Raw genomic sequence first — 27970 nt, forward strand, 5'->3', positions numbered from 1 at the left:
ATTTGATTGTCAAATCGTAGGATAAACTGAAGTAACTGGTATAGCGACGGCGTTGTTAAGAATTTTGGGAGGCTTAAAACGGCATTTGAAGCCACCTTTAGATATTATTAGAATTCTTACCACGCACGGGAATTAATCTGATTCATAAGGTTTCTTACAGGAACTATATCATAACTTTACAGCAAATTACGAGCAAACACCCAATTTGTCCGGAAGTCATTAAAATCGGGAGACATGCAATATTCTGGCAATTTACCTGTTCTAGCAATTTATTGAGTCGGATATTAAAGAAGCACCAAACAGTCTAACTAGACTAGACTCTAGAGTAGCCTTTTCGATTTTTGAATATGGGATCTCTGCTTTGACAGAAATAGAAGCAAAAACGATTAAAGCTTTTGGAGTGATTAAACGCGAGTGTGTATGACAACACAGGAACCTCGTTTGGTTTCCATTTGCTACCAAAAGCAGTCTGGTTGTATTACAAAATGTTTGTAGGCTACACACGTTTTTAGTATTTGTATACAAAGTGTGCTGCAGAAGTCAATATAGCCAAATCCTTATTGGATATAGCAGTGTGTTGCCAAAGACAGTGGTGCTTTATTATTGAGTAGTAGAATTTTGCAATTTTTGTGAAAATAAAAAACATAAAAATCGAAATTTGTCCATCTGGTGTCGCTATTAAGTTGGGTAACCTAGGCAACACGTCACGCTTAATTGCTTCAAATAATATGGGCCTGCTCTGTGGCAATGTTGTTGGCTGACTTCACTGCAAACGTCAAGCGAGGTTCGCGCGTTTGGTTTTAAAACTGCTTTAATCATTACTGCACTAATGAAAAGGTAGAAAAGCATTCAATAGTTATTGTACTTAATATTTGTTAAAAATTATTAATATTTGAATTTTTGTGAAAAATTATGGTTTAAGTTCCCAACCGTTTCGTAGTTGCGAATACTTTCTTCAGACATCTGAGAAAAATATGTTTAAAATCTTCTGATAAACCTTTGTACATTTCTTTGTCTAAACGTCGGTGTGGAGAGAAGAAATGGACATTAAAAGTCACTGTTAATGTTACTTATCTATAGACAGTGCGCACTGTTTTGCCCTACAAGGTTTTACTATCATCAGTGCAGCTGGTGACAAGACATAGGCTGTATTGGCTACAATAGCCATCTAACGGCACCTTAGTTTGTTGGAAGCAACAAGCTAAAAAGCCATTGTCTCAAACAAATCTGTTCAATGCCACAACCTGGCATAAACCCTGAGAAAATCATCTTTAATCTTTGTACATATTTTTTGTTTGCTTTCATAACTGCTGTAGAACTATCCAATTAATCCCTTGGAATCCAAAACAAACAGATTAAGAAACTTTTGTTTAACTACGGTATATTTTCATGGATTAGAAAAACAATATCTTTGTGGCAACACTGTTTTGGTTCTTTTCAATGATGAAAACACAGATATTTAAAAACAATTTACATTGGTGCTTTAGATAATGAGTGGATCTTCAAAAAACAGAGTGAAAGTTTTTGTCCGTTTTCGTCCAACATCAAATTTTTCCCATCAATCAATCGAGTTTTTGAATGATTCACAGGTAAAATGTGACATGTACAATAAACTTAAAAATATATTTTGCATAAGGATTGTGGTGATGCCTGGTTTTACTTAATTTGTTATTCTGTGTTATCCAGACAATTAATATTCATGCCAAAAAAGATGATAAGCGAAAAGTTGTCAACAATCAAGTATTGGATTGGTCATTTAAAGTAGATGGAATTCTACACAATGCCAGTCAAGAACAGGTTAATATTGTGCTTTTTGTTTTCATTTTGCAGTAAGTCTTAAGTTGTCTTTAAAGTGAGGAAATTGTGGTCACACAATTTAACAGGGAATATGCGGTGTATGTTATTGCTATAACATGTCTTCAACAAAAGACAGTATTTTAACAGTTTAAACAGTTTTATGAATTGCGAAGCATTTTAAAATTTTAATTATCACTTTTTTATTGCTGCAAATGGCATAAATATATATATTGCATATTCTGGATTTCTAATACATTATCTTTTGTTGACTATTATAACAATAGTTTCTATGTTGTGGACCTTTGCATTTTGTTTTTGGCGTTTCAAGGCATTTGAGTTAAAGCCACCCATTAAATATTGTGCTGGTATATAATTTGTTGTGTTAACTTTTTGCTGGTTTTGTTTGTGGTTATTATTACACCAGCAGTACCAAACACTGTTTTTTTCTATTTTAGCGATTATTTGGAAAAATAGTTAATTGTTAAAATTTTTTAAGTATGAGTCCTTCAATTGCTTAATTCTTGAAGTTCTCACTGTTTTTTGTCTGTTTATAAAAGTGTCATTTAAATACTGTCAGCAACAACACAAGTGATAATAGGTATGCAACCTGTGACATACAAACAAGCATGTACAAATTTTAGGTGTATGAAACAGTGGTGTCTGACATGGCCACAAATGCATTTGAGGGTTACAATGGAACTCTAATGGCTTATGGGCAAACCGGTGCAGGCAAAACCTTCACAATTACTGGAGCAACGGAAAACTACAAACAAAGAGGAGTGATACCAAGAGCTATAGCCCAAGTACAAAACTAATATAGCAAATATTCAGAACAGTAACAGATTTGTTTACAATTCTAATGTCAAATATATTTACACAAAGACTTGTTGTTACTAATCAATAATTGTCTAAATGTTTGATAAAAGAACAGTTTAAATGTTTAGGCCAATACATGTATTATAAGAAACATACATCAAATAGTGCAGAAATTGTATTTTTTGACAGTAAAAACGAAACTAGGTTTTGTATAGGTCAGTTTTTGATCATCGTCATAATCCAAGCAATTTATAAAAGATATTTCAGATTAACACATTTTATCGTAGATGTAAAAATTTAGAATTCTGTTGTTTTGTTTGAAATGTTTTTTGACACTTTTTTGTGCCAGATATTCCGGTCAATTGAAGAACAAAGTGATAAGTCGGTGTCTGTGAGAATTTCTTACCTTGAAATCTACAATGAAAACATGTTTGACCTTTTGTCAACCCTCCCTGAATCAGGTGCATCGTCTTCAGGTAAAAACAGTTTAAACTTAAAATGGAGGTTTTATTTTAATCGAAATCACAACAAAGTTACATGGGATATACTGCATATACGTTTTTGAGGAAATCTATCCTTTGTAGGTTATGGAGATGCGATGACCATAGTTGAAGGTGGAGATGGAAGTGTTTGTGTGAAAGGATTGTCTCTGCACACAGGTTTGTTTTTATAAGGAAAGAACGCTTTCAAAATATTTTTCGGTTTCTTTCATATCATGTGATTTACTATGATGTAACCAACTGAGGTAAACTGACCATGATAGCGTACTTAAGTCAAGTTTAGTCAGTAAATCTATGCTGTGATATTGGATAACACCATGACTAAATTCAAATTAAATAGTTTATGTTTTAATGATATTTAACAGTTCATCATTTGCCAATGTTATGCTGTTTTCACAAATAACTAATAAACATACATATAAACATCATAACAGTCGCCATGGACTGACAATCGCTCAAGTGCTTAAACTTTGTTATGACATTTTCCTTTCGGCAGCAAACAATGAAGGAGAAGCACTTAATCTTCTCTTTGAAGGTGAAACCAATCGAGCTATTGCCGCTCATTCCCTCAACAAGAACTCCTCAAGATCGCATTGTGTCTTCACAATCCATATTGAGGTACAAACCCTATTATTTGCATAACATGTGCTTTGGTTGGAAATAATGTAAATGGCCTCTTTCTAAAACTTAATGAAACTTGCCAATTTTTTATCTTGAATATTAATGAAACTAATATGCACCACCGAAACCTACTATAAAATTGAGCTGTTAAAAATAAAATATAAACAAATAATTTTTCAATGTACGTTTTTATGAGTGTGTTTCACTGAAAAAAAAGTTTAAAAAACGCTGATATTATATCTAGACATGGTTTCTATTATAGCAAGATGGCATTCATTGGTAAGACAGACTAAGAAATATTTGATGTAATTAATTTGCATTAATTAACACGTATTTTCTGGTTGCTTTTTAGGGTTTTGTGCCATAAAGGTAGACACCTAAGAATGTTTTTGTTATTTCAGTCACGTTCAAGGACGGAATCTAATGCGAAATACGTCACTTCCAAACTCAACCTTGTTGATTTGGCTGGCTCTGAACGAATCGGAAAAACGGGGGTAAAAATATAAGGTTTTCTCTGACAATAAGCATTGTGAATTGCAGACTATTACCGGTTTATGATTTAATGCTATCATGGTGTTAACTGCTATCAAAACACATACAATCCAATTAGCATGCGATATAATTCCTGCGATGAATTTGCCAGCAATCAAAATTTTGTGGAGTTATTTACTTAAGTTGAGTTCGAGTTCAGGTTTTAGTAAAAGCGTCAAAATGGCACTGAACAATCACCAAACAAAAAATAGCTGCGTAACGTTGAAACGTTATGGAGTGCAAAATAGTGGATGGCACAATTGGTGGATCATGATTAATGACTAAACGCGCTGCAGCTACACATGTTTATTAACAATAATTGGGACACATATTTTACCACCCGATAAAGAGAAAAATATCAAAATCTGCACGCATAGTGTGCTTTTTTTATTGGTGGCCATCAAATGTCTTAATTTGTCGATTACTTAAAATTAAACCTCTTTGCTTTTGTTCGACCCAAGTACTGACCTGACGTAATACATAAATAGCCGTGTAAAGGAGATCGAATTTCTAAATCTCAAAGTACATGTCTTTTGTATTTATAGTCTGAAGGACAGATTCAGCGAGAAGCGATGTACATCAACAAGTCATTATCATTTCTGGAACAAACCGTGATTGCATTAGCTGACAAAAACCGTGGCCACGTTCCTTATCGACAAACCAAACTTACCCATGTTTTAAAGGTGATCTGTTTTTTTTATTAATCCAAGTCAAATTTTAAAATACGGTCTAAGCATCATATTTTGACTGGACCAATAACTTTCTCGTTTTCTTGACAAATTTTTGTAACACAATGTTGCTTAATTGATGAAAGGTTATTTAGAAATGGGGCTTTACATTAATTTAAAAGGACCTGCTCTCAGTCAGAACTACAAGCTTTTGTTTAAACGGCATTCAACATTAAAAGCAAAATGTATTTTTTTTCTCCTTGTTGGGCTATGAAGGAATTCCTTGCAGGTTGGAAACCACTGGGTTCGAATAAACTGAAACCAAAGTATAAAGTAAAGATAAAAACTATTTTGTTCGACAATAACCGGACAGTTTACCTCGTCATAGAACTGTAATTTCAAACACTAAAACAGGAAAGTTTTTTGACATTCCGACACTTTTTGTGTTATTTGAAAACACTTTATTGTATAGTTTGGGCATTAGTAGAAAATCCTCAGTTGTTTGTCCAAGTAGTTTTGGCCTTTTAAGCCACGTTGTGTCGGCATCATTGTACACAAAGTCTTATTTATTGCTTATGTGTTGGTGTTTTATTGGTTGTGACTCTAACGCCTAGTGTATTTTGGAAAACATGTGTGTATCGTCTTATTATCCTCGTACTTAAATGATCTAGGATTCCATTGGAGGGCGCTGTTGTACCACTCTGATCGCCAACGTGTATGGAGATGCTGCACAACTGGAAGAAACGGTAAACTCTTATACAACATAGATAAACGTAAAACATGAATAAATCTATAAAGTTAACGATTCTTTGTTGTCGAGAACCGCTATCATTTTGAATAAAGCCAAGATGGTGAAATTACAACCCAAATATTGGAAGTCAAACCCGAATAAAGGCATTATTTTAAACGTAAGCCTAAACCTGACCAGAAACGCCCGGCCCGACTTACAACCCTGCATGCAACTCCTGGCAAACTTCGTTTTTAAACGTGTAATATTTGTCTAATATGTTAAAAAATGAAACGTCAATTACGTCAATTACTTTGTTTGTTTTACTTTAACTCAATGAGAGGGCTTGAATTCGCTCACAATGGTCCTCTATGGCAAGTCCGTTAAGTCATTTTTTGTTGATTTTTTAGCTGTGGATGTAGGTAACTTTAATTTAGTATAAACCATCGGGATGCACTGGTTTGGAACAATGAAACACAAATAGCAATTCTTGTTTTTAGATTTCGACTCTCCGCTTCGCAATGCGTATGATGTGTGTGCCAGTACAGGCTGCGGTAAACGACCATTACGACCCATGGCTACTTGTGCGTGAACTTGAATCAGAAATTAAACAACTAAAGCAGGTAAGTGAGATTGAAAATTCCGTGAAAAAATACAACAGAATTGTAGCGTGTAATGTTCTGCACTGGTTGGAAAGGCTACAAATTCTACATAAAAATCCATGAATTAATTTATGATCCACATTTTACGCAGACTTAGTATAAATTATGGTGGAAAATATAAAGCAATGAAATGCAAAGGAGCATACGATCGTTTTTTCATTACTTTTGTTTTCATTTTAATTGACCTCTTCTAAGATATAGTTTGTGGTTCGTTTTTCCAGGTATAACATTTTCTGATTAAAACGTTTGTTTGTTTTGTGTTTTCACACATCATAATTTGTGATGTTCTTAGGAACTAGCAATGCACAACACACTTGCAAATCGCTCGCAAGTCAACTATGGAGTTTTGTCCGATGGTCAGATCGCCGATATTAAAAAACAGGTGAGAAAAGCATTTTGTTCTTGGAGTACATTTTGCTGGCCTTATCTGTTGTTAAAGGGGCCAATCTAGTAGACTTACGTGTTATAACACTGAGTCTAATCTTTTTCTTTGTTTTTACGTACAAAGGCTAAGTATATTATAATTTATACCCGTATGCAGTGTTTTTTTTAAAGGTGTTTTGGGGGACCGAAACGTTCCCCCAAATTTCTCCAGCGGTTTCCCAAAATTTGGACTTACGGCTATTTTTTGGTATTTAAATGAAACACTTGCGGTCTCTTAAAACTACTTAGCGGTCACCCAAACCAAACCTTAAAAAAACCTGCCCGTATGTATGTGCATGCTTGTTCCGTTGGACACTAAAAAGTGTTAGCCCTGAAGCATTAGCCCTGAGGCATTGATGCCACACCCTCAATAAATCCAAGTAAGCCGTGCCTACAAAAGCCATAATAGAAAAACTAAGCCTTTTACAGTTTAGATTGCGGTAGGATTCGAACCCTCGACTAAAGTGCAACAAATGTCGGAAATAAGCTACTTTTGCATTACCCTGCAACAATTTAGAAGACTGTAATTTCACCTCAGAAACGTTACATTTGCTTTCACTCTTGTCAGGTTCGTCTGTTTCTCGAGGGCAAGACGAGCGAGATTGACGTCACAAACTTACGTCACGTAAGCGCGGTGTTCGGACAGTTTCGCAACGTTGTCATGGAAATGGAGAACGCTGTGACCGAACAATACAAACGGAAGTTCGTCTTACTCGACAAAACTGATTCCGATATAATGCTGACTCTGCAAAAAGTAAGTCCGCATATAATAATATTACTTCCATAAATTGTTCAGTTTTCTTTTGTTGTTCTGTATTTGGATACAGAGACAACGTTTCGGTTCAGTAAAATTCATTGAACAATTGGAAAAACTCCATTACGTTTTGGCGACTGTAATTATATAACTTTTGGAATATAAAGTATATAACAACAGTTGCAGACCGTGTACACTTTTCGACTTATAAGGTGTCATCAGTACAGCTGGTGACGAGAGATAGGCCCAATTGGCTTTTTAACTTGTTAACAAACTGGATGTTGGATGGCTATACCAGCCAATACGGCTAATCTCTTGTCACCAGCTATACTTATGAGACCTTATGGGTCGAAACAGTGTGCACTGTCTGCAGCTTACCACTTTTTGGCTTGACGCTTTTACATTAAAAACAGCAGTTATTTTGGAAAATCAAGCACGAATATAAGTTAATAATTGATGTAAAAACATACGAATCTAATATCAATGTCATAATTTTCAGTATGTTTTGACAATCATTCGTGATACAATGCGGTTTAAACCATGTGCGAAAGTTTATACACCGTCTGTTTGGTAAATTATTCTCGAAAAAACAAACAAACATCAAATGGAAAATAAATAAGCCCTTCCGCCGTTGCTTTAAATCAATTTTTTCAACATTACCAGTATGTATGTTTCAAACTTGTTTTGTGAATTAAAACTTTCCCAGGCGGGACTTCCCCTCGACGATGAGGGTAACTATATCGGAGGAGCGGACGGATCGCACGGAGCGGGTGGGCAGCATCAGGCCGCAACCGCAGTTCATCCAATCTCGATCCCAGGAGCGAAAGTGAAGGCTGGTGGTTCTATTGCGTCACCAAAACGTCGTAGTGGCAAAAAATCTCGAGCTGGAGGAAGGTGAGCTACAAATCCGCTGAAAGTTTAAAGTTCTAAACATGATGCAATAAACCAGTGGTTCTCAACCTTTTTTTATTCTATGCACCCATTTGCCGTATAAGCCAAAATCCGCCTGTTAACATTTAATTTGTCCCACTTTTGAATACTGTTAAATTGATTCTGAGAATCATTCTCTGTTCTATCACCATTCTTGAAACGACTTCCACCCTTGTTTATTAGGAAATGTTTATTCCCAGGTAAAAATCAGTTGACAATATTATAGAGAACAAATATATCTCGCTGAAGATGCTTTTTTAGTGAAATATATTTGTTCTTTATAAGATTGTCAACTGCGTTCTCGGCCGAGCACTAAGCATTAACATGAGATGGTCAGTGCTCGACCAAACAGAACATTTGCAGTTTTGACTTATTGCTAGTTGCAACCCAGTGTTAAATGGTCACTTCAAGTAAAGGGATTGATTTTGTTACCTTTGTCATTCATTTTGTAAATAAAACGTATATTCTCCTATACTTTTACTCTTCATCACCTTCTCTTGCAGTCCAACCTCCCGTGCTCCTGCGAGTCCCTCTCCTCCTGTAATGAGCGACGCAGGAGCAAAACTTGCGAAGAGTGGAGGAGGAGTGGGAGCAGCTACTGACACTGATTCGGCTCGCAAAGATAGTGTGTCAGCAGAATCCAATGCTGATGAAAGAAAAGCTACAAGCAGACCAAGGTGAAATCTTAATAAAACCGTCAATGATAAGTAATATATTGACTGGTATACCGCATGATATAGGCCTGTTGGGAGCGCTTTACCGAATATTTCGTAGAAACGCCTTGAATAGGTCTGGCGTACTATGAACGCATCATGACTGATCCCGGTTGTGAATGTATGTTCATATGTTGGTTCACAAACGGTCCCTTTGCCATTATTTCGAGGGCTCGCGGTCCTTTAGCTGCAATGTGTATTTCAGAAAAACGAAAATTGATTGCAGGATTTTAGCTAGTTATGTAAAATTCTGCATAACAATGATCCAAAGATAGCATTGCGATTGTGTGTGAACAATTGTATTTTTTATAGTTGTCATTCAATAAAGGCTATTGTTTAGTGATGGAGACAGTCGATTCTCAACTTTAATTTGATTTACACTTATGCAGTGGCACAAACCGGCGCTAAATAAGATTATACAATTACTTCAACCGATTCGCGGTCCCCCCCCAAAAAAAAATTGCCTCACGGACACCTAAACTTTAGGGCCTAAAGGACCGCGGACCCCGGTTTGAGAACCGCTGATGTAAGGGAATATGATTGGTCATTTCTGACGATGAAATAGCTTGTCAAAACGAAGACAATATTTAAAAAAAAAATTGGATTGTCAGTTGTGTAAGACTATTGCAATCCGTCAATTCAAAATTCTCAAGACAAATCTTTTTAAAATTGCACTAGAAAAAATGAAACACATTAGTAAAATGAAAATTACTAAATACATTGAAGTACCGTATACAGATTTTCTGTGTTTAAGTTTAAAGCAAACGGTTTAGAGTTTACACTATATAAGTGCTTGTCTTAAAGTATCACTTTTACTACAAATGTTTTGTTTCAGCACACCGCCCTCGCGTGCCCAAGTGTTCGAAGAATTTAAGAAAGAACAAGGAATAGAAATCACTCGCATTTTAAACGAAAATAAACAAATATTACTGAGCAAGAAACAGATGGTAAGCGCACGTTTTCGAGTAAAGAAAGTTTATTTACGTTCCACCTTTTAAGTTTATTGCTTTTTTCACATTTTTAAAAACTTCGTTACGTTAAGCTGCAGACAGTGCACACTGTTCGACCTATAAGGTCTCATCAGTGCGCTGGTGACGACCGAAATAAGCCGTATTGGTTAGTGTAGCCATATAGCGGGCACTCCAGTTTGTTGAGAGTAACAGGCTAAAAAAACATGCCTTACCTATGTTGGATGGCTACACTAGCCAATACGGCGTATCTCTCATCACCAGCTGCACTGATGAGACCTTATAGGTAAAAACACAGCTTAGCATCTATCTATTGGCTTGATTCTTTAATTTAACAAAAGTAATTGAAATGGTTTTAAAGTTAAAGTTCTACACAAGTTGTTATTGGAGGAAAAAAGTTTGTCAAAAACGAAATTTGCAAATTTAATGAACTGTTATTCATGAAAATTCCTGTTCGTGATTTTTTGTGTGTTACGTGCAGGTTCGTGATATGGCTCACGCCGTGAACGCCACGAAGCACATGATTGACGGATGCCGAGTTGCTTTGGAACGTAAGAAAAATGAAAGAATGGAACAAGGTGCAGTGAAATTATTTGATTCAACTGTTAAGTCAGGGTGGAAACACCTTAAAAGCGAACAATTAAGGACAATATAACGAGTGCAATTTAGTTCGTCGAATGTTGCTTTTTATTTTGTAAAAAAATATGCTTTTTCTTAACTCTCTATTTTGGCATTTAACTATATTTAACATTAAACCATTTAATACCTAAAATGAGAAAGTTATCTAGTCATTTGGAGAAGCAAACAGAAAATTATGTGAGTAACTTAAAACTATTGATTCAATCTATTCTAATTCAATTCGTATCCTACACTCAAGTCATAGCAATAATAGATTAACCGTTTGGCCGAGAAAAAATGTTAACTTTTTAAAATTTTCGCGCGTAAAAATGAGTTCTCCGAAATTGTAAGTTTGACTCCGAATGACCTAAATTTCAGGCGAATTTGTGAATGAAGATGGCGAACCAGTAATCGACGAAGAAGAATTTCAGCTGATTACGCAACTGAAAAATTTAAAGCAAACATACCGGTAACAAACGTTTTCTGTAGGGATGGGCCAAGCCGAGCCAGAACCCGAGTACTTGATACCGAGCATCGGTATTTTTGATTGGCCGAGCAGTTGCACAAATTGACCCGAGCATTAAATTTGCATATTCAAGCCCTGCTTACATACATAACTATAGTGTTTAAAATGGTATCCAAGAACAAAAGTGACTGTTTGTAAATGCGTTAGATGGTGGGAAAATGCGTACTTCTGGGGCCTGAACTGCTTAATACACCGCTGGTGATGTAAGAGACTAAAGCTACAAAACTAGCATTGAATCTGGAATGTTTGTGACGTCACAATGCACTGAGCGAGCATTAACGTAAGGTGCTCGGTGTTCGACCCAACAGAACATTTGTAGTTTTGACCCATCCCTTGTTTTCTGCAAAAAAGTCGTGACTTTCAATATGGCAACTACAATAAAAGCTGCTGGATGAGAAATACTTGGTTATACATTATGCCTGGCAGCAATAGCCTATTTTATGGCAACTTTGGTTTACAGAAATGATTACGACGAACTTCGTGGCTTCAAATCGGAAGTTGAATATTGCCAGAAATTAGTGGATCAATGCCGTCAAAGACTCATCCAAGGTTAGTCTTTTTACTCAAACCACAAAGATTATTGAATTCATTATAGTGGTTTTCGACCAGGGTGTGTCCCTAAAAGCAACTAGGCTGCAATTGTTTCGGCAAGTCACATCACTTTTTACTCTACGTCGTCAAATTAGACAACTCAAGTTTGCTTTCTTTTATTTAAGCCTGAATACAGCATTTGATGTTTGTCGGGACAGTTACAAAAGACCAATTCATTTATTTGCAAACATTATAATCAACAAAAAATCTAGAACCATTAAACCAGTGGTGCCAAGTCGTGGTCCCTTAGGTTGACATTTGTTTATTTCAGGGTTGCTGCCATCTGTTGACTTTAGTTTGTAGAATTTATTAATTAAACGTAGCTTGATTTGTCCTAACATGAACAAGGTTTGCAGCAGGGTATAAAAAATCCTAAAGTAAGCCTAAAACCACGCTTTAAACACTGTGAAATGGTTCAATTCAAACCAGTGTTCATTACCAAGCCTCGGTGTTTATTATTCCCGACTTGAGCTAAATTTAAAGCCAAAGTGCTAGACAGGTCCAAACTTTTGGGTGTTTCAACTTGTCTTACTTGTAACAGAATTCGACGCCTGGTATAGCGAATCGTTTCTGCAAGATCAGCAGGAATCGAGCGCCGTGGCTGGATACGGAAGTCGTCCTGGTGTACAAGTCCCAGCCCGTTTGCAGCTTACTTCGCAGCAGATGAATCTTGAGGACGACCAGGTTTAAAATCTTGAATAAGCATTTCATATAGGCGTTTATCCCACATATTTATGTATTGATGCAGCTGGTAATGTAGGAACCTATATGAAAAAAGGCTTATTTCAGGCAGTTCGTCTGTATACGTTGTTCTATTTGAATTATTATCCGGTGTATCGCATTAAAGTTGTTTATTGTTTATTTATTTTATTTTGATCCTCAGGCAAAGCCTAAATGCGTTATGTTTACAATGAGTCCATCGTTTAGCACCCGCTTTTTAGCAAGCTCGTTAGGTCATTTTGTGTTTGATTTTTCAGAGTTGGTAATTTTATTTAGACTTATAAGGTTCCACTGGGTTAGAATGCCACCCAAATTTCTTGCTTAGGAACATGCAAGTGACCAAAACTGGACTAAAACACGCAACTTTGCGAATACAAGGCGGTTGCGCTAACCTATAGGCCATATTGGCGATGCAAGGTTGAAAAACTGCCGGGAAGACTCTCCTTGTTTTTTATTTTAACTTTAATTCATTTACTTTCAAGGAAAAGTTTGAGAGAATACAACAAGAACTTCTTATGGATCACCAAGACTCCGCAGCTTTCTACAATGCTAAAATGAGAACCCAGCACCGAGTAAGTGCTGTTCAACTGTTGTTTTCTTATTTCCATGTTTATGGTGCCGAAAAAATGAAGCGCCTTTTCCTTCTAGTATTGTTTAGTAGAGGATTTAACTTGGTCTGTTTTCTTATTGGGTGTAAAACACCATGCATTGGGGACCAAATTAATTAAATTTGAATAATTGAAATTAGCCTACCCAAACAAGTCAACAAGCACGACTATAACTCCAATAAATATGCTCATTAAACTGTACAATACTCAGCTATTTACATATTTACCCGCTTAATAAAAACCGATCTGCTTAAACGTATTGTGAACTTAAAACTTAGGTAAATTTGTAAAACTAGGCAAATGGAATAAGTTATAAAAAGGTGTATAAAAATCTGTGCATGTATGGCACAGGAAAAAGACAAAGATCACTTCTATATGTATTAATAATAACTTGTTTTTACAGCAAACCTACGAAAGAGCTATGGCCCAAGCACAACCATCGCGCAACCCGCCTGGAATTCCGCAAGTACAGCTTAAGAACAAACCACCAAATCAGCTGTCTTTTGTGTACTAAGATATTTTGTATTTTCTTAAACGTGCACTACTTAAATAAGTGTATTTACACAACAAATTGAAATTACTTGTGATACTACCTATGTTTCAACTATTTCTTCCAGTATTAGTATTAAAATGTCAATGTGGTGTGAATTGCAAAAACTTCCTGATTTTCAAGTCACGTTTGTCAACTGTGCTACCTGATTTTACGTTTAGATTCTTTTAGCACCTGTCGTCCCAATAAAAGTATAGTATGTGTATGCTTGAATATGTAAAAGTTTTTTTTTGATACCAGTGATTAATCTAGGACAATAATAAGATAAAATCATTAAATCTAGATACCACTCACAGGTTCATTGCACAAACGATTGCCAGTATGTCTAAAACATGCGAAAAATCCTTTCAGGTAGGCATTAAAAGCCATATACTCAGCTAAGAGGTTGTTTATCATCCCACAAAAATATGCGGGTAGCCGCTTTGTATTATACCTGAGATAAAGGTTGTGCACTCTTGCTGCAAAACAAATAACTATAGAAATCACATTCGGCCCTCTCAAACCGCTACAAATAATATTATGCTCGGATTTGCGCGAATGTTATGAAGTAAGTTTTGTCAACAAAATTGCACAGTTGTGTTTTGTGTTAAAAAACAACGGTCGCGTTTAATGTAGTTAATTTGAAAATGAGCTGAGAGCCAATAATATGGATTTGAAAGATATTGAGCAATTGGCCGCCCAGAAAGAGAACGAATGGCGTTCGATTTCAAAGCTTCGAATAACAACATTGCAAAAGGAATTGTCAGAAAAAAGTCAACTATTCAACGAGTTAAACGACAAATTTCTGAAGCTTAAAGAGGATTTCAAATATAACTTGAAGGTATATGTTTAAACATATGTTTATGTGTTTGCTCACATGTAAAAGTAAAAGAATGTCTGACTTTGAATAAATAAAATTTCTGCACTTTTTTTACATTTACGTGTGTAAAGTGTGCTAACAAAACCATTGATTAATTGATTGATAATAATGTTGTTTTGTTGTTTAGTTGCTACAAGAAAGAGATGAAGAATTAAATAATTTGGACGGAATCAGACAAAATGCAAAGGTCTTTTTTATCTATTTATAAGTTAAAACCTTGCTCTTACTTTATTTGTGCTCATTGCCTTGTTTAAGATTGTGGAAAGCAAGTTTTTGAGTGAAAGAAGCGACTTGTGCATCAAAATTGACAATCTAAAGCAAAAGTTGATGCATGAAAAAGAGACAAGAGATGAAATGGAAATCCACTACAAGCAAAAATTGTCCGATCATCTCACACAGTTTGAAATATTTAGAACATCAAAGGTTTGTTAATTCATAACCATTTGCACTTAAGGTCGAGCTTTTGAGTGTGCATGTTAATAGAAGCCAACAACCCCATGTATTAATTTTTTCTAAATATATATGGTAATTGAGTTGTTATTGAGAGCTCATAAAGTGATGTCAAACATATTCTTTGGACCAAGAAATCTTTGTAATGTTACACAGCTATTTCCCGCTCCGTTATTTTTCAGTGCAATTGTGTATGTGTTTAACTATTTATTTTTGACTCAACTCAACATTAGGCTGTAATTTTACAGCATTGACAATAAAAATACATATTGATACTGTTTAATGAACTCAGAAATAATTTGAATGTTATGCAAAACAGAACATGCTTTGCACTATTTTTTACAGCCTTATTTTCCATAATGTAACATAGTAAAATACTGTGTTTTCAGATCATTTACTATTATTTTGTATTTCAGAATAACGAACTTGAAGAAACAACAAGTGAACTAGGAAAACTGAAGCGACAGTTTGAACAAAAAGTCCATCAACTTGAAGCTGAAATTGAGTCTCAAAAAGTTGAGTTGATTCATGAGTTTGAGGACATGATGAAAAAGAGGGAAACAGATTTCAAAGAAAAAGAAGCAGAAATAAGAAATAAAAGTCTCTCATTAGAAATGAAGGTTTGCCTTATTTTTTTGCATTTGTATTTCATAAACAATTTTGTTTCCTCTTTGTGCTATTTTGTTTATTCGAGTGTTTACTAGTGATGGGACGATACCAGGTTTTGAAGCAAGTACCGATACTGAGTACGAGTACCACATGTATACACCTTCGATACCAAGTATGATACCACTGAAGTTTTCCGTATTCTTATAGTGTAAACCGGGCTTCGGTATCGAACGTTGTAATCGAAAACTGAGACAAAATATTTCGATACCGAGTATGAGTATTGATACCACTGAAATTGATCGATACCTTTGATACCAGGTACCCGTCCCATCACTAGTGTTTACTTCCAACACTACAATTATTATTTTAATGTTTATTGTTGTGATGTGTTCAACACAACTGTCACTATCAATAGCCTCTATTTTGGCAAAGTACCATGTAACTTTTTTTAAAACTTATTAAGGTAATATGTGCGGTTTTTGCGCAATGATGCATTTTTTCTAGGGAGTTGGAATCAAGATATGTTATTGAATATGTTTATTTTTGCAAGCTGTTGTGTCAAAAAAGTTAATTTTGTACCCTGCAGCCTGTACAAATGACCCAGCAGAAATTAGATTAATAGAAAGCTAATATCCTATAGACATAAAAACATACAATTATTACAGTATATATAAATCAACATACAGTTATTAAAGTCAATTTTTTAATGTAGAACAAGATTCTGTCCAAAGAACTTGATTATTTTGCACAAAAGCAAGAAGAACACACCAAGGGTTTGGAGGAAGGTGAAAAACTAAAGGAGGAATTGAAGAGCAAGCTCCAACAAGCAGAGTGGGATGTGTCTGATGTTTCAGCATTGAAGAATGCACGGATACTTGAACTAGAATCCCAAGTAAGTCATCAAAATAATATAACTTCATCAAACTGTTTTTTGTTTTATCACAATTGTTTTTATATCAAACTAACATTGTTACATTAACAACATGATAAAAAATGGAAATAATGTAGTAACAATGTGAAAATATGATGCAATAATCACATGAGCAAGTTTTTGCCAGAATAGGCCAATACAACCTGTTCCCAGAAAAAAGTTTTGTTCATTTTAAGTCACCACTAATATGAAATCAATGTATGATGTTAATTTACTGGTTGGTCTGTTTTTCAGTCTTTAGTAAAACATACAACTTGTGATCAGCAAAAGTAGACTTTGCTCATTTCATTTATATATATATATACTGTTACAATTTAAACCCTTATATATATATATGTATATATTTTTTTTTATAATGGAACTGTATTGTTGTTGTTTTTTATGTATTATGACTTGGCTACCAACATTCAGATGGAATTTTGTTGCTAATTATTTGTTTAATAAATTAGGTTCAACATTTCCAAGCTGCATCCAGAAAACAACAAGACGAATTTGAGAAAAGAAGAATCCAATTGGACAAGGATATGCGTTGCAAACAAGCAAATCTACTCGCTGCTAAACAATCTCAGTTTGATAGGGAAAAGCACTATGAGGAACAAATTAGGTGACAAGATTTATCATCTTTGTTGTTGGTTCTAATCCTCAAATACTTGTGTTTCTAAAACTGAGTAACTTTCCATCGCTCCGACCCAGAGGAAGCAAATGCGAAAATAAATTGTTACCTCACTTAGTTGAAAAAAATCATAGAAATGTGACAGACTTGCAATAAAACAGGTTTTCCATTTTTTGTAGGTTTTTAATTTTTTTTAACTTCAAATTTTAATCACGTCACCTTTCAGACAAATGATATTTTTCCACTTAATTTGCCTATTGCAGTTTTGGGATACAGTTTATACCTGTTAATACTTAATAGCAATCAGTTTAATCCTAAATTCCGTTTTATTGCATGCAAAATCCCTAACTTAATTCTTTCATTGGTTAAAAAACATAAAAACCCTGTCAAAATTGAATGTGCAACTAATCATCTGTATTAATTCAGTGTGATAAGGTTATTGTGTGCTTTAATAATTCATTTACTGGTAAATATTTTAACTATTAACAAGGAAATTGCAAACTGAATTGGAGACTTCCAAAATGGAAACAAGTCGGTCTCTGTGGGATGCGAACGACATGAGGACAAGGTTAAGATCGGAACTAGAAAACAAACAACATGAAGTGGATGACCTAAAGTGCAAGTAAGAATTGCATTTTTATTATTATCCTTCATTTTTTACAGACTGAAAACTTTGACCTTCATTTTTTAGGTTTTAGTTTCTTAAAAGTAATTAGAGTTTCAAAATCACCTATCGTCAAATGTTGATTTATTTGCCGACATTTCACACTGTCTCGACTTATAACAGTGGTTCCCAACAAAATTTTGGAAAAAGAAAATACAGACAGACCTTTGCACTTATTTACGAATTACTGTTTAAGTTTAGGTCACTTAAATGAGCTGATTGTGACGTCATTTTGTTTGTGTGATATCATGTGATTTAGATAATGCTAGATTTTTCGCTATATTTTGGAAGGTTATGATGATAATGTAAACGATATTTTAGCAAACTAAATTTGTAGGGGAGAATTAAAGTTGAATATTGACTAAAAGGGTGCACAGGACAAAAAAGGTTGGGAACCACTGACAGTGCAGACCCGAAAGGTCAAAACAGTGTGCACTTTTTGCAGCTTTACATTTTTGGGCTTAATTCTTATTTATTTGTGTTGTAGTTTTGTGGTATGTCTTGATTTGAAGCTGAAGAGGGTTATATACCGAGAAAGTCATAGTGTTTCAAAGACAATTATGTTTGATTAAATTAAAGGAATGCAAAGTTTGCAAAGGGTGTGATACTAAGCCTTATTTCAATGCTTCTACTTTATAGCAAGGCTAAAACTAGAAAGACTGGCCTATATGTAGTTGTATTTACACACCACTGAGGCTTTTCAAGGGCTGCTAATACATCAACAAAAAACTGAAATGCTTGTTATACATGTCTGATGCATCTTAAAAGTTGGATCACAAACACAGTTGCCTGCTGCACATGGGTAGTTCATCGTTGATGTTTGTTATAACATTTCAAATTTTTTCAGACTGGAAACAATTATTTCTGATCAAAGTCACTCAGTAGTAGCCAAAGACACAGAGATTATGACTTTGCACAAAAGATGCAACATACTGAAAGCTGAAAATGCCAGAATGAAAAATGACATTGACAAGTAGGTTACATCTGTTTTTGTCACTACTGTTTTTGTCTTAGTTACCTTGGCTGTTTAAATGCTCTCAAAATATGTATCAAACATCTACTGGTCTATATTCAGTGTTGGCATTCAGTCAGTTCGAACCGGTTCTATAGAATCGTCTCACGAAATTGTATGAGATCAGAGAACCGGTTAGCATTACTGGTAACTGTCACAGCCAGTTCTGTGACTTTTTGTAACAGAACCGGCTGAAAAATATGACTTTTGTGACAGAACAGGCTGAAAAATATGACTTTTGTGATAGAACCGGCTGACAAAAAATTTGAATCCCACCAAAAATTGTACCTAAATGTGGTTATCTAAAAATTGTGGTGACTCCTATGGCAATGTCACTTGTTTTTCCAATTTTTTTTTAAATTACAGTAAAAGACATGGTCACACATTTTATTATTTTAGACAAAGGATCTAATATAGTATAGTTGTGCTGCAAAGCATTGCCCAATTGGAATAAAAGTTTATTCTTATTTTTTAAAGATACCAACAAGATTTAGCCAAATCAGTGGTGAGAGAACAATCATTAGAACGGACGAAAGCTCAGTTACAACTTGATTGGAAACGACAATGCGAAGAGATTGAATCTAATGTTTATGCAAAGGTCTGATTTCAAAATGTAACAAATACATAAAAAATGCCTAACCTATGTCATGTGGGCATGCTTACTGGCTTGATTAGTGTAACGCTTTTATAAACCTGGCGTATTGTGATTTGCACATGAGTATGATCGCTATGCACCCTTCAGGGCTGATCACAATTTTTTGGGGGCTTTTTGTGTAAATTCGTTTTAGTGAGATTTTCTTCATATAAATGTGTCCAGTCAAATATATTTAAACACTTACCATGAATAAACATTTTTACTTGCGACAGTCTGAAGATCTTACCGACGGACTTCGCAAATCACGTGATGCAGCGGTCGCCGATTTAAGCAGAGCAGAAAATAAATTGAATTCATGCGAAGAAAAGTTGCGCAAAACGAATGCTAGCCTGAAAGTGGCGCTAGAGCTGTTGCATGATCATCACTTGATGGCGCAATATGAGAAGCGGGGTCATGACCTCACTGACGATATCTCGGATCCAAATCAGGTAAAGTATTTTTGACGCGAGTCCCGGAAAGACTCTTTTCGTGGGTTCGAATCCCACCGGAGCCTATTTTTTTAGCCTACGCTTTACTGATTACTGGTGACGATCCCCTACTACGAAGCTGACATGTGTAGCATACAAGGCAGGCAATGCCTTTTGACTTGCTCACCGCTGAGCATTTGTAGCTCAGTTGGTAAAGCGCGAGTCCCGGAAAGACTCCTGTTGTGGGTTCGAATCCTACCGCTGGCTAGAATTTTCGTGTGCCTTGCCATATGAGAATGCTTGGTGACCGGCTGATGCGTTATAACCAGTGGTGGGATTGATCCGGTTCGCACCGGTTCTATAGAACCGTCTCACGAAATTTTATGAGATCAACGAACCGGTTAGCATTACTGGTTACTGTCAATGGACTTTTTGTAACAAAACCGGCTGAAAAATATGACTTTTGTGATAGAACCGAACCGACTGACAAAAAAATTGAATTCCACCACTGGTTATAAGTTATAACGCCTACCATGGGTCTGGATTACTTAAGTAGACAAAAGTAGAAGAACACCAGATTTCTACTGCGTCTATGAGTTTTGGCAATTCAATAAACCTCGGTTAATACAGACCCATTTGGACCAATATATTTGTCCAGATTAGGCGAAAATCTGGATTATTTGATGTCGATTAGGTCAAGCCACATTACAAATCTTTTGTAGCTTAAGTTTTGTCCTAATTAGACAAAGCTCCGGATAAACCCAATCTGGTTTAACCGATTTTTATTGTACTTATAAAATATAATAATCATACAATTTTAAATAATTTTTATCATCATAGAAATATGATATTATTTAATATACTGATCATAGTTATCCTGTTAAAATCTTCAAGTTTAAGATGGCTACTTTTTTGCTACAGTAATGGCCTATTTATTGCATTTAAGCTGTTTTTGTACCTTTTTTAAGGATTTAACTGAACAGAATGAGCAGTTGAGAAGTGTTATCAAACAAATGCGATTCGACATGCAACAGTTACTTGATGAACGTGCTGATACCAGTTTATCCACCAATGTAAGTTAAATTTCTTGATTAGTTTCCAATTCAAAATAATAGCTACAATGTAAAATTGCTCCTATTGCCATAACACAAACATTTTTGTTAAAATTAACTTGAACTAATGTGTCGCAAACAAGGATATAAGTTATTTATGTTTTATTTGAATTTGGTACCTATCGCCATATTGCCACGTTGAAAATATCACAATAACATTTGTTTTCGTTTTTATAAACGTTTCCCTTTTTGATAATTTTAGAACAAGGTTACTAGAATATCGTGTTTTACTTTTATGGAAGTTTTTATATCAAGACAAAATATATTAATACAGATAACTTCGGTTAATTGCACAATCTGCTTAGTTGCAATAGCATCATAATTACCAACGTCTTCTATTAAGGAAATCGTCCGGTTAATCGCATAATGCGGTTTATTGCATAAAGAAACATTGTTGCGATATTTACACTTAACAGGCGAGTGAAAAAGTTGCTGTAAAACCCACTGTGAAATCGCAAGACAAAGACCCGTATGTTACCTCCCTCGAAAATGAGATAATCGAAGTAAAACGGCAAAAACGTGAACTTGAAGAAAAATTACAAGCTGCACAAGGTATTGTGTGGTGGCATATGCAATTTTTGGTGTTAAATAAAGTTTAGTGGTTTGATTTTTGCAGAAAACTCAGAAAAAGTTCCTCAAAAAGTTGAAGTATCTTTAAAACATCCTACGGTACAGAACCATGTTGAATCACTCAACAAAAACATCGGTGAGTTTTGTATTTATGAATGATTTCTGGATTTGACTTTTTATGGAATGGGAAAATTTATGGAATTGACTAGATTCGCCTGTTTTAAATTTAACGTGTTTGTTAGTTAAACAATCGTTTGTTTAATTTTAGACCTTTATGGTAATTGTATTTTGATACCAACGTTTCGTAGTCCCATACAGATCGCTTTCATCGGGTTAAATAACACTGAATCCGAGTTTCCTTTGTTTATCGTGCACTGTACTGCGCGCATTGGGTGTTATTTACCCTGATATATGACTTTGAAACGTCGGAATAAAAATACAATTGCCAGAAAAACTGTATAAACTTGATATTATACCTGGCAGTAACAGCTTATATAAATCGTTTGTTTATTTTATTCTTGTCCTCGGTGGGATGGCAACGCCTAAATGCGTTATGCCTACAATTAATCCTGCCATCGAGCTGCCTGTTTCAGTAGAAGTCTGTCGAAATCATTTTTGACGTTTAGGGAACTGGTGGCTTTAATTCAGTTTAACCGATTAGATTCCACTTGGTTTGGGCAATTTTGCGTACGGTTTTGATAAGGGAAACAGAAATGCTTAGATAGGGTTCGAACTCACAGCCTGATGAACAAAAGGCGGTTGCCCTAACGCTCGGCAATCTTGGCGACTATTTTCAGTTTTGAATTTTTTGAAACTAAATTACTGTTATTGAATGCTGTATTGACCCATGGTGGGTTACTAATTCAGCTGGTGAATAGACATTTGGCCTTCAGTTTTGCCAGGTCAAATTCTCAAAAATCTCAACTCTGCTTTTTAAAATTAACCCGAAAACCGCCTCTGCGAAGTAATTTAAAGTCCAAAACGATCCCATTTTTATTGCTTTGATTTGTTTGCAAAGACGTCAAATGTGAAAATGCATGTTAAATAACATTTCCGGAAGTCCCGGAAAGACATCTGTCGTGGGTTCTAATCTCACCGGTTGCTAGATTTTTCTAGCCTACGCCTTGCCATATGGTGGTGAATGCTTGGTGCCCGGCTGATTCGGTATGACTCCTTCATTAGGCCTGGCGTACTGTGGTTTATATATTAGTGTGCCGCGGTCGCTGGTCTGCATAGACGCTTTAGGGCTGATCTCAGAATTTATGTTCATCTTAAAAAAATTAAAAATTAATGTTAAACTGACCTTAACATACGTTTTAAATAATGCATTTAAGCATTGCTAAAAAACATTTTTATCGCTAGCGAATCTGGAAGCAGAAAAGATTGACTTACGCGCGCAAGTTCAGAAAACCCAGACAAGTTTAGAGCACCAGAGAGCGCTCGCACATCGTCATGAGCAGGATTCAAAAACTCTGTCAACCAAGATACAACAACTTGAATACGAATCCACGGCATTACGGCAACGTGGGGAGCAAGAAACAAAACAACTCAAGTAAGACGAACCTAGTAGAATAGCAATGTGCAATAAGCAGGGTTGCATTGGAACTTAAAATAAGAACAACCGAATGTTTTTTAACAGATCTTTGCATTTATATGAGCTATGACAGACCACATGTCATATATTTTTTTGCCGGAAAAAATCTGTTCCAGCTTATACTCCTGATCGTAGAAAATACTTCGTGCATCTCACGACAGATCAGAACTAGGTTCACTTCAATTCATAGAAATAAGGACAAAATATTTTTCTATGACGGTGACGTAAGAGACCTTGGAAAGCTACAAAACTAGCGGGGAATTGGGAATGTTTATGACGTCACAATGTTCCTAACATGCTCCGCCGAGCATCGAGCATTAGCGTGAGATGATCGGTGCTCGACCAAACAGAACATTTGCAGTTTTGGCCCATCCCTAAAAAACGTACACCAGTATTTCGTACGCCCGCTTTGGTAAGATTTACCCAACACATTTTTTCAACAGAGACCAGATTTCAGATTTGACCCTTCAACTCGCGGAGTCAAGACAAGAAGCTGATCAATATTACAAGGGTGGATTACAGACCAACTTACGAGCTATGGAACTAAGTGGTAAAATTTCTCAAATGACAATGGATTTAGCTTCCAACACGCCATGGGTTTCAAGCCCTGTACAGGTGAATAATTGGGTATGTTTTAAAATTAACATATCAGCAGTTAATGGATTTTTTCGAGATTTCGAGAATTGTTACAAGTGGGCCAAGCGGGACGCTCGGTACCGAACTTTGAGAGTGATAGTTGGTACATGAGTGAAATTTGCTGAACTTCACGTTATTATTAGTAAAATGAGTTTGAAAATCGTAGATCGTGCTTTTCGTGCCCAAAATGACGAGATTAACTGCACAAACAAAAGAAATTGTAGCAGTTTTAAGCTTAAAAAATATAGCTTACTGATTTCCTGTATATGTGTGACAATGCAATGTGATTTTTTTAGCGAAGTTGTGATAATAATGTGGCATTGTTATGATTAGGTAATTTAATCTGTGTGTTTATATTTCACTTTCCCTAAAACATGCACCAAATACAAAGCGAAACGTTAAATTTTCTTTTCCTCTATACGTTTACCCTTCGTTCTCTCGTTTATTGTCCCTTGGCGAGATTTGCTTTTACCAAGATTCACAACACACTAACTGAAAAATCAGAATTGTAAGGGCCGGGTTCGGGCTTAGGTTTCTTTAAAAAACGGACTTGAGTTTACACTATATGTCAGTGTTTTTTTTTTTTTTTTTGAATAAATTTACCTAGCTAAGTAGCTAGTTGCTGGATCCGACCTAATGTCAAACAGTCCTAAAACGCCTTGTGCAAGACCAATTGTCTATTGTGTTGTTTTGTCTTGGTCTTTCCTGGGGCTTCAATGTATAGGCCTGTAAATCAAAATTTCGGGTTTAAACGGGCGATTCGGGTTCGGGCGCCAAGTTTCGGACCCGTTTACAACTCTGCCTCGGACGCCCAAAGCAATTTGTACCAATTCTAATTTACTTCAAACCATGTCAAAGTTACATTTTGGTTATATTCATCCCCAGTTTTAAACCTGTTGCTTTAACCTATACTGTAAATTATAAGTTTGTGAAATGAATGTTCACAGGCTACGAAGTAAAAAATGCTCTTAATTTGTTTTTTTTAGGCCAAACTGGTTCAGGATCTTCGTGATGAAGTGACACAACTTCGTAAGAAACTGGCGATCGCCAAACAACATATTCTTCTTGTGTCTGACGGCAAACCGAGTAGTAAGTTTTAACATATAAGTAGGGTTGTCGGAGTCCTGAGTCGCTGTTTTAGGTGGAGTCGGAATTGTCTGAATCTATTTTGGAGTCGCAGTCGAGTCGGAGGTGTTTTTTTGTTAAAAATAAAAACAAATAAAAAAGTCTTTTTTAAAAATATTGTAGAATCGTTTTTTAGTCGAGTCGGAGTTGTTTTTATGTATTAAGGAGTCGGGGTCGTTTTTTGTAGATAATGTGAAGTCAGAATTCGAGTATTTTTGTATATATAGTGGAGTCGGAGTCGATTTTTTGTAAATATTCCGGGGTCGAAGTCGTTTTATTTAAACAAAATGAAGTCAAAGTCGTTTCAGGGTTTGTCGGGATTGGGTTGAATCTTATCTTTGAGAGCTGCTAAACGGTAGCAACGCCTACAAATCTGTATAATTTGCTCTTTTAAACAATAGAGTACTTTATTTTGCCTCTTGTTTTTTTCATTGCAGGCGAAGTTGCGTTGAATCATTTGCAAAACCAGCTCAAGCGCGCCACTGAGCGGATAGCAGCGTTGAACGAGGAACGAAACCAACTTTTGGAAAGTGGAAATCGTATGCGAGCTGATATGATGAAGTTGTCACCCTTACGCGAAGAAAAAGAAGATGGTATGAATTAGGATTCAAATCAATTAAGTGGGTGTAAAAAGCGTGTCTGTGTTTTAAATCATTTGCAACCATTGTTACTAATGATCCAAATACAATTAGCTTGAATTTTTGTATTCCAATAAGACATTCCAATATTGAAAAAATTTCATGTATTCCAATATTTTCCCCCTTTCTTGCATTTCTTTTACAAGCAAATGGCAACACTTGATCACAGGCCAACGCTCACAAAAATGAAACGAAATAATCGGTTGTTTTTATGTTTTAATAAGCAACAAAGAAAAAAGACACACTTGCTTTTTTGTTGTTTAGAAAATGTTAGACAATTTGTGTCAATGTTTCTCACAGAGCCGACCAAACTTGAAAGAAGCCAAGCGTCGGCGAAAAATCCCCAAGGGGAGTCCCCGAGCCCGAGTAAGCTACAACAAATGGAAAATCTTCAGTATCAGCTTACCAAGTAAAAGTGCAATGTGTAATTTATATGCGCACGGATTTTTTGTGTTTAAACTCTGTGTATTTGGTGACAGACAAGAACTGGCCTTTGCCCGACACCGACCGCTCCCTCATCACGTTAAATCAATTTCCAGCGAATCGGAGGAGAGCAGTGTTATTCCTGGTACGTTTATTTTTTTGAATGAACCTTCTTTTAAAGTTGTGCATAATACGTCTAGAGCAAAATTGCTCCTATTTAGCAACTACTTTTTTCAGTTAAACCAGGGGTCTGCAACCTTTTTTGCTCTGTGGACCGTTTTTTAAACTACAATTTTATCGCGGACCGGCCTTTAAAAGAAACTACAAATATTTAGCAATTAAAACGCATAAATTAGTTCATCATCCTCGGGATACATCAAAATGTTTTAAAGCATTTAACCTGAAAAAGTATACGGCAACGAACTTGGTAGTTCAACAAGCCGTGACATTTGTTAAAAAATAAACACGGCAATTTATCTAATTATGTTTTAGTTTTTATTACCAGTCAACTACAGTTTAAATGAACTCGGTTTGTTGTAAATTGCACGGTAATCCTAAAAACAAAAATTTCATCTGTAATTCAATAATTTTTGTGAATGATTTTAGTAGGGTATTCCCCTAAATCCATTTCCCATCCAGAAAAGCCCGATTCAGAGTCGGACCCCAGTCACGTGTCCAACGTAATTGTGACGTCAACACCAGCTGCTGCGACCTATACCAGTTCTTCATTGGACGATTCATCAATACGAGATGTGTGGAGAATATTAGATGCTCCTTCGAGTCCATCTGTTATGGGAGAGTCTGATGGTATGCTAGAGAAGTAGTGTTTTATTTGTGCAATGTTAATAAACAAAGTCCAAACTTACTGACAACTGAATTTAAACGGTGTCGGTTGATCGCAAGTGCCGTTTTCTAACATGGTCTATCCAGAACTATTACCAGGGTTGCCATACCGTCCTTATTTCTAAGATGTGTCCTAATTTTGAAGGCCAATGTCTTTAAAACATTTATTGTCTATAATTCTAAAAATGTCCCGTTTTTTGACTTCTGTCCTTATTTTGTCCTATTTTCAACAATTTCAAATCCCTGCTGCAAGTATGAGTAAACCTAGACCTGAGCTGTTGTGAGATGCACGAAGTTTTTTCTACGAACAAGTATAGTTGCTGCAACAGATTGTTTCTGGCTAAAATATTGCATATGATATGTCTTGGCTCATATAAAAGCAAAGTTTTGTTTAAAAATGTTTGCTCCGTTTGGAATAAAAATTTAATTTCTCGTTTGTCTCTAATTTAAGGTCCATACGTCGATGGCAACCCTGAATATAGCTTATCTGTAGTGAACAAAAATCCGAATAATCGCAAGGAAAAGCTTTGGCAATAAAACCTGCTAAATTGCAGGAGGTCTTTTTGTGGCCCATTTTTTCCAAATCGTCCTTAAATATTCCTAAATCGTGTTTTAGTTGAGCACTTCTTGTTTTTCAATTGTGATTTTTAACGTGCTGTGTTTGTCATATAGGTTTGAAACCAAAAATAACACCAGCCCCCAAAACCACCCAGGCCAGTAAACTGCCACGTGGTGCACCTCGCGGACACGGAACAACCCTACGGCCACGAATTAAACCAAAAATCCGAAATTACAACGTCAGAGATGACTCAGCATACCGTGGTGGTTCAAAAACTTCAAAAAAATGACATTTACTTTTGCGTGTATTCAGATTTTTCTATTAAGCTTACATATATTTTTCAATATTGATTGCACTGTGATGATGTGAAAAGATTGAGTTAAATCTCTGTCTAATTTTGTCCCATTTTTAGTGGGACGGAATAAATTTGATGGCTACGGTGAATAAATTGTGCTTTTAACATAATCTTCACTGAGCTGTCTGCCTTGGTCGAGTTTTGACTGGAAAGCCTGTTTAAGATAGGTTGGACAAACGGTTTTTAAATTGT

General features: G+C 35.7%; 2 protein-coding genes across 3 annotated transcripts; both read left to right on the forward strand.

Moving 5' to 3' along the window:
* The first annotated feature begins 708 nt into the window (after positions 1–708).
* Positions 709–13930, forward strand: LOC145205169 (kinesin-like protein KIF9). 2 transcript variants are annotated; one of them, XM_080077828.1, is made up of 22 exons: positions 709–837; positions 1488–1589; positions 1687–1797; positions 2439–2600; positions 2963–3089; positions 3198–3272; positions 3610–3731; positions 4136–4228; positions 4811–4948; positions 5605–5679; positions 6161–6283; positions 6615–6704; positions 7314–7499; positions 8206–8393; positions 8933–9106; positions 9978–10089; positions 10592–10688; positions 11107–11197; positions 11715–11803; positions 12387–12529; positions 13048–13137; positions 13577–13930. In XM_080077828.1, exons 2-22 carry the CDS (start codon positions 1491–1493, stop codon positions 13685–13687), a joined length of 2496 nt encoding a protein of 831 aa, XP_079933954.1. In that variant the 5' UTR covers positions 709–837; positions 1488–1490; the 3' UTR covers positions 13688–13930. The 2 variants fall into 2 exon arrangements, with proteins under 2 accessions (XP_079933954.1, XP_079933955.1); XM_080077829.1 differs by having other exon boundaries at positions 720–784.
* A 323-nt stretch (positions 13931–14253) lies between these two features.
* On the forward strand, positions 14254–27916 carry LOC145205062 (coiled-coil domain-containing protein 57-like). The gene is made up of 21 exons (XM_080077706.1): positions 14254–14543; positions 14710–14769; positions 14838–15005; positions 15449–15652; positions 16354–16533; positions 17022–17176; positions 17676–17807; positions 18697–18822; positions 19339–19459; positions 19729–19944; positions 20892–20996; positions 21452–21587; positions 21652–21741; positions 22968–23157; positions 23643–23814; positions 24822–24924; positions 25398–25553; positions 25899–26007; positions 26078–26166; positions 26661–26828; positions 27537–27916. Exons 1-21 carry the CDS (start codon positions 14370–14372, stop codon positions 27710–27712), a joined length of 3030 nt encoding a protein of 1009 aa, XP_079933832.1. The 5' UTR covers positions 14254–14369; the 3' UTR covers positions 27713–27916.
* The last annotated feature ends 54 nt before the right edge of the window (positions 27917–27970 follow it).

This window comes from Phallusia mammillata, chromosome 8 (genome assembly GCF_965637545.1).
Source record: "Phallusia mammillata chromosome 8, kaPhaMamm4.hap1.1, whole genome shotgun sequence".
NCBI classification, from domain to species: domain Eukaryota; kingdom Metazoa; phylum Chordata; class Ascidiacea; order Phlebobranchia; family Ascidiidae; genus Phallusia; species Phallusia mammillata.

Coding starts and splice junctions, on each gene's coding strand:
- LOC145205169 (XM_080077828.1), top strand. CDS start 1,491: ATGAGTGGATCTTCAAAAAACAGAGTGAAAGTTTTTGTCCGTTTTCGT. Junction 8,394..8,932: donor AAATCTCGAGCTGGAGGAAG/GTGAGCTACAAA, acceptor CTTCTCTTGCAG/TCCAACCTCCCGTGCTCCTG. Junction 10,090..10,591: donor TACTGAGCAAGAAACAGATG/GTAAGCGCACGT, acceptor TGTTACGTGCAG/GTTCGTGATATGGCTCACGC.
- LOC145205062 (XM_080077706.1), top strand. CDS start 14,370: ATGGATTTGAAAGATATTGAGCAATTGGCCGCCCAGAAAGAGAACGAA. Junction 15,006..15,448: donor AAATATTTAGAACATCAAAG/GTTTGTTAATTC, acceptor TTTGTATTTCAG/AATAACGAACTTGAAGAAAC. Junction 25,554..25,898: donor ACGCGAAGAAAAAGAAGATG/GTATGAATTAGG, acceptor TGTTTCTCACAG/AGCCGACCAAACTTGAAAGA.